Raw genomic sequence first — 14,251 nt, forward strand, 5'->3', positions numbered from 1 at the left:
ATTAATATCTATAAAAAAAATGGTGAATTGAACACAAAGTGAAGATAACCAAAATGAAAGAGCAGAAAATTTGATAAATTGTGGTTTCTTTTTGATAAAGTGACCATAAATCTTAATTGAATTAGAAAGCTCCAATTATTTACTATAATTTTGGAATTAGAGTAAAAGTTGGTTTCTGACGCAAACAACAGCAAATATGTAACAAACTGTGGGATTTACATTCTAAAGACACTAAACCAAATTTATAGCTCATGATTTCCTTTAGAAAATGGTTATTGTTTCGTGCCGGTAGAATCTGAGGTTGAGGAGATACGTATGTAGTTTAAAACAGAATCATGTGTTTCCCTGTATTTGACATGTTCTTATTGCGACATTGGTGAGAACGTAATGTATTTTTTCAGCAGTGTGTCTTTCACTTGAGTTCGTTGGCTGTTTTTTTTTTTTGTTTGTTTGTTTTGAAATGTATGCACAATATTTAAGTAATATGATACGGTAAAATACAAGCCAAAACTGGCCATTTTGCTTTACATGTAGTCCATTGCAGATTTTTCATAGATGCCTGTTGATTACGTGTTGGGTTTCATAATTTCCTGTGCATACTTAAAAAAGAGAGCACATCTGTAATTGAACGCAGATGCAAACTCATACACTCGACTTTCGAATAATATCGAGCATCCTAATGTTTTCAACCTGAAGAGCAGCAGTATCCTGTTATCTTTCAATGTAGATATTCTTAAAGCCCCTGAATCCACCAGCACTAAACAAAAACGATTCATTTCAGGAAATTATGAGCTGTGATTTTGGTCCAGTATCTTTAGCATGTAAATTACACGAAATATTTTTTTGTGAATGAATCCTGCGAATCTCATGTGTGAATATACATACCAGAGTTCATTAACCTTTTGCCACCCAAGCGTCTCACTGTCCCAAGCTTCTCGATCGAGACGCTGTGTCAAGGTCGTAGTTTTTACATTATAACTTTTCTATTTTTGGCTAGAATTTCGATTTTATTTTTTTATATTGTTCCTAACACATGTATTTAACAGAAATGGTTTTTTGCGTTTTTTTTTGTCTTCATGAAAATGGAGGGGAAAAGGCGGGAAAAGGTACTTCTCTTTTGCGGCTCTTTTCAACGTCAAATTTTTGCCGGCAAAGGAAGACCGGCTTTGTTGGTCTAAAGCAATGCTTTTCACTCCCTCCTGCTATCTGCATTCGAAGGAAGCTTGTTTATCAGTATCCGATGTCAAAATGAAAGTTTTCCGTGAGGGGGTGGGGGTGGGGGGAGGGGGAAGATTGGTTGCTGAATCTGCGTTGTGAGAATGGAATTTCGAAGCACGCTGAAGGAAACCTTTATTTTTTTAGCACAAGTTGTGACGGGTTACCCTGCATTGTCTAAAAATAGAATTTCAAGAAGCTGCCAGAATCGGTGCTTATTTTTCACTGCGTTCTAGCTTTTCGTCCGTGAATGTTGTGCGTAGGTGTCATTTTGTGCCTAAGTGCGAGGACATTTTTTGGGTTTTGAGGGTTTTCTCCCTTCCCCGTCCATATATACGCCAAATTTGCATAAATTTTGCATTTTGACATTTTTTCAGGGGGACACCATTTTTTTTAAGAAAAGTATTTTTGAGGGGATTTGCCACCTTTCCCCCTCCATATGTACGCCGAATGTGCATAAATTATATATCGTCTGAATCTGTGATTCATTCTGTGTACAACGGTATATCTTTCATATCTCTAGGGCATTTAGTTTCTGAGCTGTAGTCATTTCAAGGTCCTGCTGCATTTTGAAGCTTGAATCAGTGGCGTGCCGACCATTCCTGTTGGGGGTACAACTCAAGTTACATTGGTCATATGATAATAATGCAAATATTTTTGTGTTCCTTACATGTCAGCGATCATTTCCATGTGCATGTCGACACTGTCATGTACTTTTTCCTTGGGTAGAGGGTGGGAGAACCAAATATTTTTTTTCGGAAATTTTGGAATGTTGAGAGTTAGGCCCCCTCCCCCCTGCCACATATACACAAAATTTGCATAAATTTCATATAGTCTGAATCTCTGGTTCATTCCGCGTACAACGGTATATCACTCATCTCTCTAGGGCAATTAGTCTTCGATCTATACTCATTTAATTGAAACTCTGCATTTTGCTCAAAATCGGCTCGGGACAGAGAGGCGTACATGTGAAAAAGGCCTTGGGTCTCAAAAGGTTAAAACGTTTGTTGAGTACACCTTCGTGAAAGTGTGGGGCGTTACCCCCACACCCCCTATACGCCTTCATGGCGTGGTGCTATGCACAGGGGAATACTTTACCTTTTACTTTTACCTTCGTGACCACATTTTCTTTCGAGCCAATTTTAGCCCATACTTTACTTTTAATTTTATTATTTAATAACAACAGCATAGCTATTCACCTACAACGTTCTTCAAATCTCTCGTCCATCTGTTTAGTTTATTTGCTCTGCGGAATGCCTTGTGGTAACAACAAAATAATACCAACAAGTACGGTAACAAAATATCTTGTGAGGTGAAAACTAGCAGATGAGTCAGTACCACACAACTAGTCCCAAGTCCAACTGGAAAATCCAGAATGAAATCTTGCCTTGTGTGATTCAGGCATTAAATACAGATTCGCGCTATGTAATTGTGTGAAAAAGGAAATGTCAAACAGCAAATTAAAAATTTTGCATGACATTGATCTTGTATATTAGTAGTATGTAGATAGAGGTAAATTGAATAATAATATGTGTATTTATTATAGTGTACCGTCAGCGACAACCCCGGCAGCACCAGTCCAAAGGGAGAGGTCGGATGCCTATAGTCTGGAGAAGAGTACAAAGGTAATACAGATGATGTTGCAAGATACAATTTGTGACTAAAACAGGTGACAGCTGTCTTGAGAACTGTTATGATTGTGACTTAGCCAGTACCATTACTAATACTTACCAATTGAGATGGACAGATTGATTCTCTATTAGTCTTGGCCGATACAGGCATATTTTCTTTTCTAGTGATCAGTATAATACTGCAAGGCTGTGTTGAGGTCATTTTGTGGTAAGTAGTAGTAGTATAATAATAATAATAATGATGATTGGTCCATTGGTGCAAAAAGTGGCTGAAGTTCGGGCTCAAATTTGGCATATAAAAAGCCATTGTAATGCTTTCTTTGGGAAATAGGACCAAATTTGATTTGAAAACTTCATATTTATTAGGGATGGGCCGATACCGATAAAGTACCGATAGAAAATTTACTGATACCAATAACCGATATTCTACCGATCCGATATAAAATTAGAAATGGTCCTTGAAGAACCTGAAAGGTTCATTCACCTTCTTAATAAATGTGTGTTTCAAGGTGACTGCAGTGCAAAAGAAATTGCATATTTAGACATTTACTTTTTTAGAAAGTAGGGCATGGAGATTATCCACATAAATTACAACAAATTGCATATTTAGACATTTACTTTTTTAGAAAGTAGGGCATGGAGATTATCCACATAAATTACAACCAAAGGGCAGAATTTTGCACTAAATTATCAGATATTTATCGATATATCAGATCAGTAAAATAATTGGTAATTTTACCGATACACCGATATGCCTATATTGGCTGATACTGATAAGAGTACAGATTAATCGGTTCCATCCCTAATATTTATGAAATAATAATTCTTACGTAATAGGTATGATCCAGGGTTGCTACGCGACTGGAAAACCTGGAAAACAGGGAAAAGTCAGGGAATTTGGTTGGTCAGGGAAAAGTCAGGGAATAGTCAGGGAATTTTGCATATTTTCTGGAATTTACGTGCATTTTGGAGTTGCAGGAGAACCAGTTACAAAATGAATGAACTGTTCATTTCCACTTCCGAATTCGGTTCTTGTGATTCCAGTCCCCCCAAAAGATTCAGTTCAGAAACTTGTTTCTCTCGTCATTATGACTTCTAGTCTGTTACGTACAAAATTATGGTTCCTTCGTATTTCAATTCTATATTTATTCACTCTTGGATCCGTTCATTTTGCGACTCGTTTTTGTGAACCTGTTCAAGACCGGAATTTGGAGAGGCGTGAGATTTTTCCTTAGAGAACAAGCTACTCAAGACGAAACCTACGCACCAGCCATCCTCAGAATTTCTTTCGGAAAAAATGTTCCTTTAGCTTTGTGTGTGGTGAGGAAATTTTCTTTCTTCAAGAACACACCTGTTCGGACAGTTCATTGGTTTTGGATCTGCAATAAAGCTTGAAGAGCTGGACGGGTGTGGATGCCGAGTAAAAACAAAGGGACTTGCTACTTCGTTCCCCCCGTGAACCCGTTCTGTGAATTTGAGTCTGTTTGCGACCCGTTCAGAAGCAACCTGATCAACTAGTTCATTTGCTCGTTGTCGTAGTTTTTACATTGCAGAGATGTGTTACACCCGAGAAATTAGTGATTTTATGCAGTATCAGTGACGTCATTATTCGAATATGCACGTGTTTTGTGCATGTAGAACGAATTATTTTTTAAAAACTGGTGCAAAATAGAGGAATTAAACGTAAGCTGGTCACACATCGTGGTTAGGTTAGGAATGTTGGTTTCATGCCGGTAGTAATTTTACGTATTGTTTGCGTGTAGAATGAAATTATGCTGAAAAGTGGTGAAAATGAACCCAAGTTCCTTTTGTTTTATTACGATTTCATCATGCTACAAATGCAACTTTTACATGGTTTGATTTTGATTTATATCTGTTAACACATACTGCAGAGTTTTAGCGATTACTTAAGATTTTGTGAATATATGCTTTTGTGGTTATGTTAGGAATGTCAGGTTTGGTTGTCTTAGAATTAAAATAAAGACCCTGAATGCACTCTACTAAGGTTCCAATTTATTTCTACATTCATTCCCACTAGTTTACGATACTTACTGTCGCTTGTCAACCGGAGAATACCTTGTCCGTGGGAAGCGTGTATGATTGAGTAAGGTCATTTTGAAGTTTTTTTTTCAACATAAATAACTTTTTTCGAATCCAAATAGTTCTCATTATTTTAAGGAAGGTTCAAATTTCGTGTCACAATGATTGCCAAAATTCTATGATAATTAGTCTTCCTGCTAGGAAAATTTGAAAAAAAAAATCATAAAACATTCGGAACTGTTACCTTTTAAAAGACAGATTTCGATGTTTTCCGTAATATAAAATTGGTTCCAGCATGTGGAAAACTCAAATAATGGAGATATTTGATTCCAAAGTGTGGCCCGCGTATATATTTTTTTAGGTGTATGGTTGGTCACCGGCCCCATTCAAGTTCTGAATTTCCGTAATATGTACTATTTTCAATAAATTAAAAAATATAATCATTAAACTTATTGCATATTTTCTAAAGGTACATAACCTAATTTTCTGTTGTTTCTCATTTGTATTGATATAGGCTAATTGAGGTTGTATACAGGTTACATTGTAAAGCTTTGATATATGCCACGTTTTTTTATTGATTTTTTACACCACCTTAATTGTAATGACTTCGTGAAAATGGGGAAGCACAATAGTTATTTATTTTTTAATTGAATAGCATTATATTATTCACTTGGTAAATTTTCAGCTAATAACTGTGTATATTCATAATAATTAACATGCCTGCATATTTAATTGAAAAACTTGAGGTTCAAAAGCAAAAATCATGACAACAAACATGTCTGGAAAAATTTTATTTCTGGTCTGGAAAACCTGGAAAAGTCAGGGAATTCCATAATCAAAAAATCGTAGCTACCCTGATGATCACACTATTCACCTTCTTTTATGTATTTGAAAGATTTTTTTTTTATCCAGCATTTTGCCACACAAATAATCTGTTTTTATGAAGTTTGCAAAGTTTACCATGATAATTAAAACTCAGGAAAGTGTGGTTTTGTTGAACTGTTTAGGCACACACGGGAGATGTACTACGTAGAAATTTTCAGCTAAAAATGCAGGCTTGAACCTGGGTCTCTGGCAAACCATGCCATTGCTCTAACCACTGAGCTACCGAGCCAGCCTGGCCTTGCCTGATTTTTTGCTATCGTCTCTGCCAGTGCTACCGCAACGGGATCTGTTACCTTTGCAATACAGTAGGCTTCGACGTTCCTCCCAGCGTAGAGATGTTAATAATTGTAGAATAGGCACACACAGGAGATGTAAGCCAGGCCGGCTCGGTAGCTCAGTGGTTAGAGCAATGGCATGGTGTGTATGCCAGAGACCCGGGTTCGAGTCCTGGTCGAGCTTGCATTTTTTGCTGAAAATTTCTATGTGTAAATTTCATGTTTTGAATTTATTTCTGCATTTAGTTTTTGACAAAAACTTTGCAAAATGTCCCTTACACCTTGAGTAAATGAGAGAGAGAGAGAGAGAGAGATTGATTTATGTGTATCCTAGTTATTACACTGCAGCTATGTATGCCTGTTGTAATTGGAGCCAGAGCTCTGTTACAGGTAGAGGCACATATTTTTGGTAAATAAAAAAGCAAAATTTCGGTACAAAACCGAGTCAATTTTGGGTTCAAAAGCTGTAAATAAAATAAAATTTCGCTGGTATAGCGGTGAAAAAGCAGCATATGAAATGACATTTTGGTTCTAAAAATGTGAACATAATCCCAAATTTGATTTAAAAACCACTATGACACAAAAGAAACATATCCCTTCTAATAACACATTACCGGTAAATCATAACCAGAATATCAATTTTCGCGCGGATGCCATACTTGTAGCACAACTACTTCCGGTTCGTAGCCTCGCAACATGCCACTAAAGGGAACTGAGATTGTGTCATGTATCAAAGAAATGAATGGGTGTGTACGAGGAGGATGTAAACTACGATCAGGGCTAAATAATGTTTCACAGATCTCTCTTCATCCATTTCCTCGAGATCTAGGGTGCCAAAATTATTGCATTCAAGCTGTCAGGCATGAAAATTGGAAGCCCATTAGCAGGAGTAGACTGCAGTAATGACAACGCATGTGCAGGAATCCAAAAAGTCTGGATCTGAAAAATATTCCGTTCTAGTCCAGACTTCAGAAAATCTAAATAATAAAGTTTAAAAGTAGTTTAATTTTTTTGTAGACTAAATGTCCGAAATGTATTAAAATTAGCAGTTTTTATTCCAAAAATGCAAAATAAATCATCACCTGAGGGTGAAATTGTGTGTATAATTAACATTTTTTAGTGTCGGGCATTTTGAATATTTTCTGCCCCTATAATCTCCCAATTTAGTTGGGAAATAATATTATTTTTCCTGTTTTGAACAAAATACCTCGTCCTGATTCCGTCCGGACCAAAAATTTTGCACCCCACACCCCTTCCTTTTCATTAAAGGTAAAAGAGAAATCATTCAAATCTCGATTTCCTCTCTGTTTTGAGCAAAAATATTACTTTTCCTTTCAAAAGATGCTCGGTCATAGTCAGATTACATGTTATGTTCTTGAAGAATACACGAACTGTATTAAATTTTTGTGTAAGCAGAAAAAAATATTTTTTTTTGTGTAACTAGAAAAATAATTTTTGGTGTAACCAGAAAACAAAGTGCAGGTACTATTATTAATTTTGTTTTTTTGCAATGGAAATCTCTTCAACATTGATAGAGAATAGATCCTAGGTTTGAACACTGGTCAGGCAAATTGATAGAGAATAGGTCCTCGGTTTGAACACTGGTCAGGCAAATTGATAGAGAATAGATCCTAGATTTGAACACTGGTCAGGCAATGGTGTGTCATTGTGTTTGTCCCATCATTATTTTTTCCAGTTTATTTTTCATCTTCGTCATGCTTAACACAAATAGCAGGTAATTGACTTAATGAGCGTTTTGTATTTCTGCATTCAAACGGGAACGAAACCAGCAAGTGTGCATTGCCGCATCCCTCTTGACTCGCCCTGACTGAAGAAAGAAGAAAAAAGTTCCCTTTTCTGCTTTTTATATGTTTGTACATCTTGCATTTTTTCACTTAAAACATAAATGTATGCATCCAAAGATTTTCATGCTTAAAGCGCTCTTGCTGTGTAAAAAAAATTACTTTCTATTAAATATGTAGGCTATAAATATCTCCAAATGCAACAACGGTCAGCCATAGGATCTCATCCTGGAATAATGCCGTATTACTTTCTAGTTGCTCATCCAATTGATATGGAAAGGTCTCTACTTTGCCCAGATATCTCTTCTTCTCCTCCTCATCGAGTGCTTGTATATGATCCATTTCATCCGATATACAAAACAAGAAGAAAGACCACAAGTACGCACTTGAATTACCTGGCTGCCGTGAACTGGAAGTTGCTGTGCTACAGTTCCACAATCGATTGTGCCGTTCGATATGTTTTTGTTTACTCGTGGATAGCCCCTATATAAACGGTGAATTTCGTGTTTGAGTCTATTTTGCATTTTGCAGTTCATTTCGCATCATTTCATGACAAAACAGGGTATGAAAATGCAACTTACATTTTTCAGAAACCTGAAAAATTAGCATTACTATGTGTTATCTCTAGAGGCACATATTTTTGGTAAATAAAAAAGCAAAATTTCGGTACAAAAACTGAGTCAATTTCGGGTTCAAAAGCGGTAAATAAAATGAAATAGCGGTGTTATAGCGGTGAAAAATTGGATCAAAAGTGGTATATAAAAATCCATTTTGGTTTTAAAATTGTGAATATAATCCTAAATTTGATTTAAAAACTACACTTATTCCACAGAATTAACATTTCACTTCTAATAGCACATTTATGTAGTTATAAGAGTAATAAGTTTTTTTCTGTGTAAAGGAGTCCATTTTTGCTTCTCCAATAAATATTAACAGCAGAATTAATCAATTTTCCGGGAATTGCATAACTCTCAGGATACTTCAGACTTCAGAAAGTGTTACGTCGGTATATAAATGGTAAATTTCGTGTTTAAGAGTTAATTTCGCTTTTTGCAGTTCATTTCGCATTATTTCGTGACAAAACATGGTCACAAAATGCATCTCACACCTTTCAAAAACATGAAAAATTAACACTACAATGTGTTTTATTCAAATTTCGTTTTTTCGTCAAAAACGAAATACGCATGCCCCTAGTTATCTCACATTTCGTGTTTTCGTCAAAAACGAAATATACATGCCTCTAGTTATAGGTGATAGAGAAATATATACTTAAATTTTAAATGTTGTTTATTTTGTGATTCCAGAGAAAATTTGGTGCAGAAAGCGATGAATCAAGTGGGGAGGGTGCCGCCAAAGCCGTTACTACTCCTGTTTCTGAAACTAAGAAGAAAAAGAAGAAAAAGAAGAAGTCAAAAGAACATGATGACAGCATTGCAAATGTAAGTATTGCTTTACATTTTCCTTTACCGACAGAAATGTGAATATTACTGTGATTTTTTTTAAATCTATTTTTTGGATTTGTAAAATTTACTTGCACCCTACCCCATTTAGTTCTTCACATCAGGAATAACATTAGTTTGTATTTTCGAGCTTTCTTATGGTGGTATTTTTCAGGGGATGAAATGAACTGGTACTGTTGTCTGATTAAAAATTATAGATACTAGAGTTTGGACTCCAATTAACCAATAGACCTACATAAAAACAAGTTACATCAAAATTTAGCTTATTCAATTCTACGTTAAGCTATGCTAACTAAATTTTTTTCGAGTAAGCTTTATATTTTTTATTGCACAATTGTTCACAAGTGATGAAAAACAATTTGCACTCTTTTAACCAAAAAATATTTCAAGGAATGTTCAGGGTGTCTACCAGTTTTGAGAACCTGGAAAAGTCAGGGAAATTCCTTGCATTTTGGAGAAATAGATTTTTCTAGTGCACTAAAAATAGGTTTTTGAACAAAGATAGAAAGAACAAGATTTATTTTATTTGTTGCGGACAAATTATAATGTAGGAAATGGGTCATGTTTCTAGAACTTGACTATAATAAGTGTGTGTGGGTGGGGGTGGGGGGGTAGAAGATAGTTTTTAGGATTAATACATATATTAGTCAATTGTACCATAATTATGTACTAGTTACATCATAATTGTTATGTTTTGTTATATAAAAGAATTCTTTGTCCATCATCAGTCTACTTGCTTTCCTCTCACTAGCAAACAGCCATTCACTACTGATCTCCCCTTCTCATTGTGAAGTTAATATTCTAAGTGTATGTTTAACACGTTGACTGCCATTGGACCCAAAAGTGGGTCTCAAGTATCATCATTCATGAAGCCGTGATACCCACTTGTGTGTCTCACCTCAGCAATTGCTTCAGGCCGCGATACCCCTATATGGGTTTCACTTGTCATTTGCTAACTTGATCAAAGATATTGTTTTGGCTCCAGAATGTTACACTATACTCGTAGCCTGGCCCTAGATAGCAACAGGCGATTATAACAATGGCGTACAAATGTCCTAACATTGTAGTAATAAACCTAGTGTTCTGTGATTATTTATGATGACGTTATTTTGTTGATGTTTAATACAACAATTGATGCATTTTTTAATGCATCGTTGTTTGACATTTGTTGTATTTCAGGCAAGAATTAAACAAAGAAGGAGAAAAATAAAGGAGAAGAAAATAAGACTATATGCAGTGTGATTGAACGTGTAGATTGCATTTCGTACAATATTTATGGAAAAAGCACTTCTGTTGTTGTATGTTCTGTTGATGATGTATGAACAAGAAACAGAAAATATGCATCCAACACTGGACGAGCTTGACAGTTCAAGTGATTGAAGTTCGTTATTTGAAGAAACAAAGTCGTTTACAAAAAAAAAGTGAGACACAGAAATGGGCCCTCTGATCAAAATTCTCTTCTCCAGGCCACGGTACCCAAAACTGGGTCTGAAATTTAAATTGAATTTTCTATGGTTTTTTGGATTATTTTGAAATTTCTTGTGCCTCACAGATCTAATGACACCAACTTGATCCATTTTCACAAATTGCTTTTACTTGGCCCCACAATGTCATTCAGACAATCTGGCCTTGGCAGTCAACGTGTTAACTAAAATATTGTGTTCTTCTTCCAGACATGTTCATGTACTAATTGCCTTTATGATTTGGTGTGGAAAATTTTGGTTCTTGGCCTGGAAAAGTCAGGTGTTTTTTTTTTTTTTAAATGGTAGACACCCTGATGTGCCAATTAATATTTCTCTGAAGAAATGAACTTGTTACCTATTGTTCTAATTGCACACAAATCTCTCACAAACGGCTGGTAATACTTTGAATCAAATCATCATTTGCAGGGAAGCTAGAATAACATAACCTGGCTAATTTAAAGACGCATTATTTTTTTGCTAATCATCAGAAAGATCAATTTACTCTTACATTGTGATCCGAAACACATAATTTAGTATAGTTCTGCAGCTTGTGTTCAGTCACCTTGCATATTTTGATAGTATAAAAATATATGTGCACTATATACGTACGTTCCCTTAGCTGAAATGAATATGTAAAAAATGAGAATTGTTTATTCTGTAGCAAGAATAAAAGGTATTAAATTAGTTGTTACATTCTTTTCAATCTCAGGGAACCCCCGAGAAGGAAAAGAAGAAGAAGAAAAAGAAGGAAAAAGAAGAAGAAAGTGACAGTTAATTATCATCGCCACCACCACATCCTATTTTTTGTGTATGAATTCCTGAGTCTGACTTGTATTTACTAATCTGGTCATTTTTGCACTGTATAGTAAGAGAATCCTCTTCCTTTTTTTTTTACAGCTGCTTGTATGAAATAGTGGTGTGTTAGGGGAACAAGTGTCACATATGTATACATACGCAATCAACCTGTCATATTCATTGAGAAAATGAAAGAAAGAATGCTCTTTGTATGAATGTAATTAGCTCTGCCAAAATACAGTTTTTCATTATGTTTACAGAATATTCACAGTGCTTTTTATACTTTCAATTAATTTCCTGAAGTGCCAATTCTGTTATACACCAGATAACGTTTTTTTCTCCTCCTGACATTGTTTTTCCTGTGAAAACATAAAGTGTGGTGAACTTTACATGCAGATTGGCTCATTTATAGATATGTTTATTTCGCCCCAGTCATTGAGGCTATGTGTAGCTGTTTTGTTAACAATTTTATAAAGAAAGGTGTGCTAAGTTTTGCAACTTAATTTTTATTCATGGGTCAGAAATGACCGAAGGCATGAAATAGTTTCTTACTTTTTTATGTATTCAAAATGTGATATCTTTTATTGTGTTTTGTCTCGCAAACATCTCATGTTTACTATACATTCCCTGCAGTAAATTGTTAATCAATACAACTTGAATTATTAAATATAGTTGTACAAATATAAAGTAAGGTAATAAATTTGTGTAGAAAAGAGTTGAAATGCAAAACTAAACTGTTTTGAGGTTGTTCCTCCTTGGATAACTGTACGTGATAGACTCCGCATTCACATGAAGGAAACTTGTAGTGAACAGGTATTCAGTAATATTTAGAGACAAAGAACTTTTTACCTCAGACGAAAAGGAATTTGATACTAATAAAAACTGCATGAATCAGTTTGTAAGGGAGTTAAAATTAATATACGACTTTACTATTTCCAAAGAGGAGGTCTTACCAAAAGTGCATTTTGATTCTGTAAAGAATTCAAGAACAACAGAAAGTTGGCTTTTGTTACGTAGTACTTTTTTTAATACATGTGCATGAGACAAGTGTCAAATTTACGATATTTTTTGTTTTTGTGTGCAATTTTTATTTTTGTCATTACTGTAAAGTTATAAATTCTGTAAGACAGTCTTTGACTCATGGAGTGTTACAAAATATGTAAAGATATATTTTCAATCTCTGGCAATTTTGTCAGAGATAGCACCTTTTAATTACTGGAAGTAAAAAATGTACACAACCACAAGTAAAGAAAAACCATCAAGTTTGTTGAAGGTGTGTGCAATCATGTGTTTTGAAATATACAGTTGTCCTGAAATGGCTGTTTATACTTAGCTTAAACGGTTCAGATGTTGAACTGCCTTTAAGAACATATTTTTTAGTTGTGTAAAACAGCAACATGACAATGTCCAGAGGATAATATGCACATTTCACTGCCATATGGTATTGGCTTCCACCTGCAGGAGTTCCATATGTTGTTTAAAATTAGATGCTCACACTATGATGAAATGTGTTGTTCTAATAGATAAAAAGTGTGGATTAAAATCTTATATTTGGGGAGGTAAGTTTACTATATTTAATTGCAGGGTTAAAATATGGACAAATACACAAGACGTAGAGAGCTGGAAGGGTCTGAAAAATGAAGGAACTTTAAAAAGTTAACATATTTCATTGTAAGACTACATTTTCAGTGTGTAGGCAAAAGGTTGCATCCAAACCTCAAGCTGGGCAGATCTAAAGAGAAGCCAGTGGCAGGATGTTCATGTAGGAGTGCTTGACATCATTGCCAGGTTGAAGAATGGTGTGTATTTCCCTGAGTACATACAGTGGAGCCCCAATTTCACGTTTTCCCTCATTATACATTCAGCCTGTAGGGTCCTGGATTTTACATTTCCTCTAATTTTAAGTTCTTTAACTCTAATCCCTGAAAAATGTAAAGTCGAGGTTGTACTGTACTGAGTTAGATCAAAAGGCAGAGAAGGAAGATTAGTGATTTGTTTTATTAAATTCAAGATGTATGTTTACCCTTAGTGACTGATATGTGGGACTTTCCCATCGTTTTTTATGCTGGTGGAAAAATAAAATTATGGCTAATCGCTAATTAGCAGCAGTCGTTGAAAGAGTATTATGGCTATTAACATAGATGGCAACAGTGAAATCTACTGTCCTTGTAAAGAATATTGATCCCTCAGTTTACATGCTTGTGAAATTGTACTCCACGTGAGGGAGAAAGCTTGCAAAATTGTACTCCACATGAGAGAAAAAGTCAAATTACCTCATTGGGAAGCTTCACTGTAGATATAATATGTTATCGAGATTTTGTGTACTTGAAGTCTGATTATTTTTGCACCTCTATGGAAAAAATTGAATGCAAATCTTTAGTAGATACTTTAAAACTGGAAATATTAGGGAAACATGCAAACTTGAAATTCATAATTGCAAAAACTCTTGATAAAATATATTTGACCCAAATTCATAATTGTGCTGTGTGTAACTCAAATAAGATCAGAGATATTATTATTTTGCACTCGTAATATGGTAAATGGCTGCACGACATACACACCCACAGAGAGCTGCACATTGGGCAAATTTGCTTACTAGGCCCGCCTGGCTGGCAAGCGGGCGAGTAAAACTTTAGACCTGAGTTTTGACCTGTCAAGCATCGAAAGCCCAAGAGTAACTGGAAG

At 35.3% G+C, this 14,251-nt stretch overlaps 1 protein-coding gene across 2 annotated transcripts in view; it reads left to right on the forward strand.

The window, feature by feature from the left end:
• Positions 1-12,625, forward strand: part of Nop60B (dyskerin pseudouridine synthase 1 Nop60B) — a 71,349-nt gene extending 58,724 nt beyond the window's left edge. For both annotated transcript variants that reach the window (XM_083122631.1, XM_083122632.1), the window contains exons 11-13: positions 2,762-2,840; positions 9,153-9,287; positions 11,481-12,625. In XM_083122631.1, the coding sequence (XP_082978757.1) occupies positions 2,762-2,840; positions 9,153-9,287; positions 11,481-11,546 (280 nt within the window). In that variant the 3' untranslated portion in view covers positions 11,547-12,625. The remainder of the gene's footprint in view (positions 1-2,761; positions 2,841-9,152; positions 9,288-11,480) is intronic.
• Positions 12,626-14,251: the final 1,626 nt, after the last annotated feature.

Source organism: Lepisma saccharinum, chromosome 5 (genome assembly GCF_977018435.1).
Source record: "Lepisma saccharinum chromosome 5, izLepSacc3.1, whole genome shotgun sequence".
NCBI lineage: Eukaryota > Metazoa > Arthropoda > Insecta > Zygentoma > Lepismatidae > Lepisma > Lepisma saccharinum.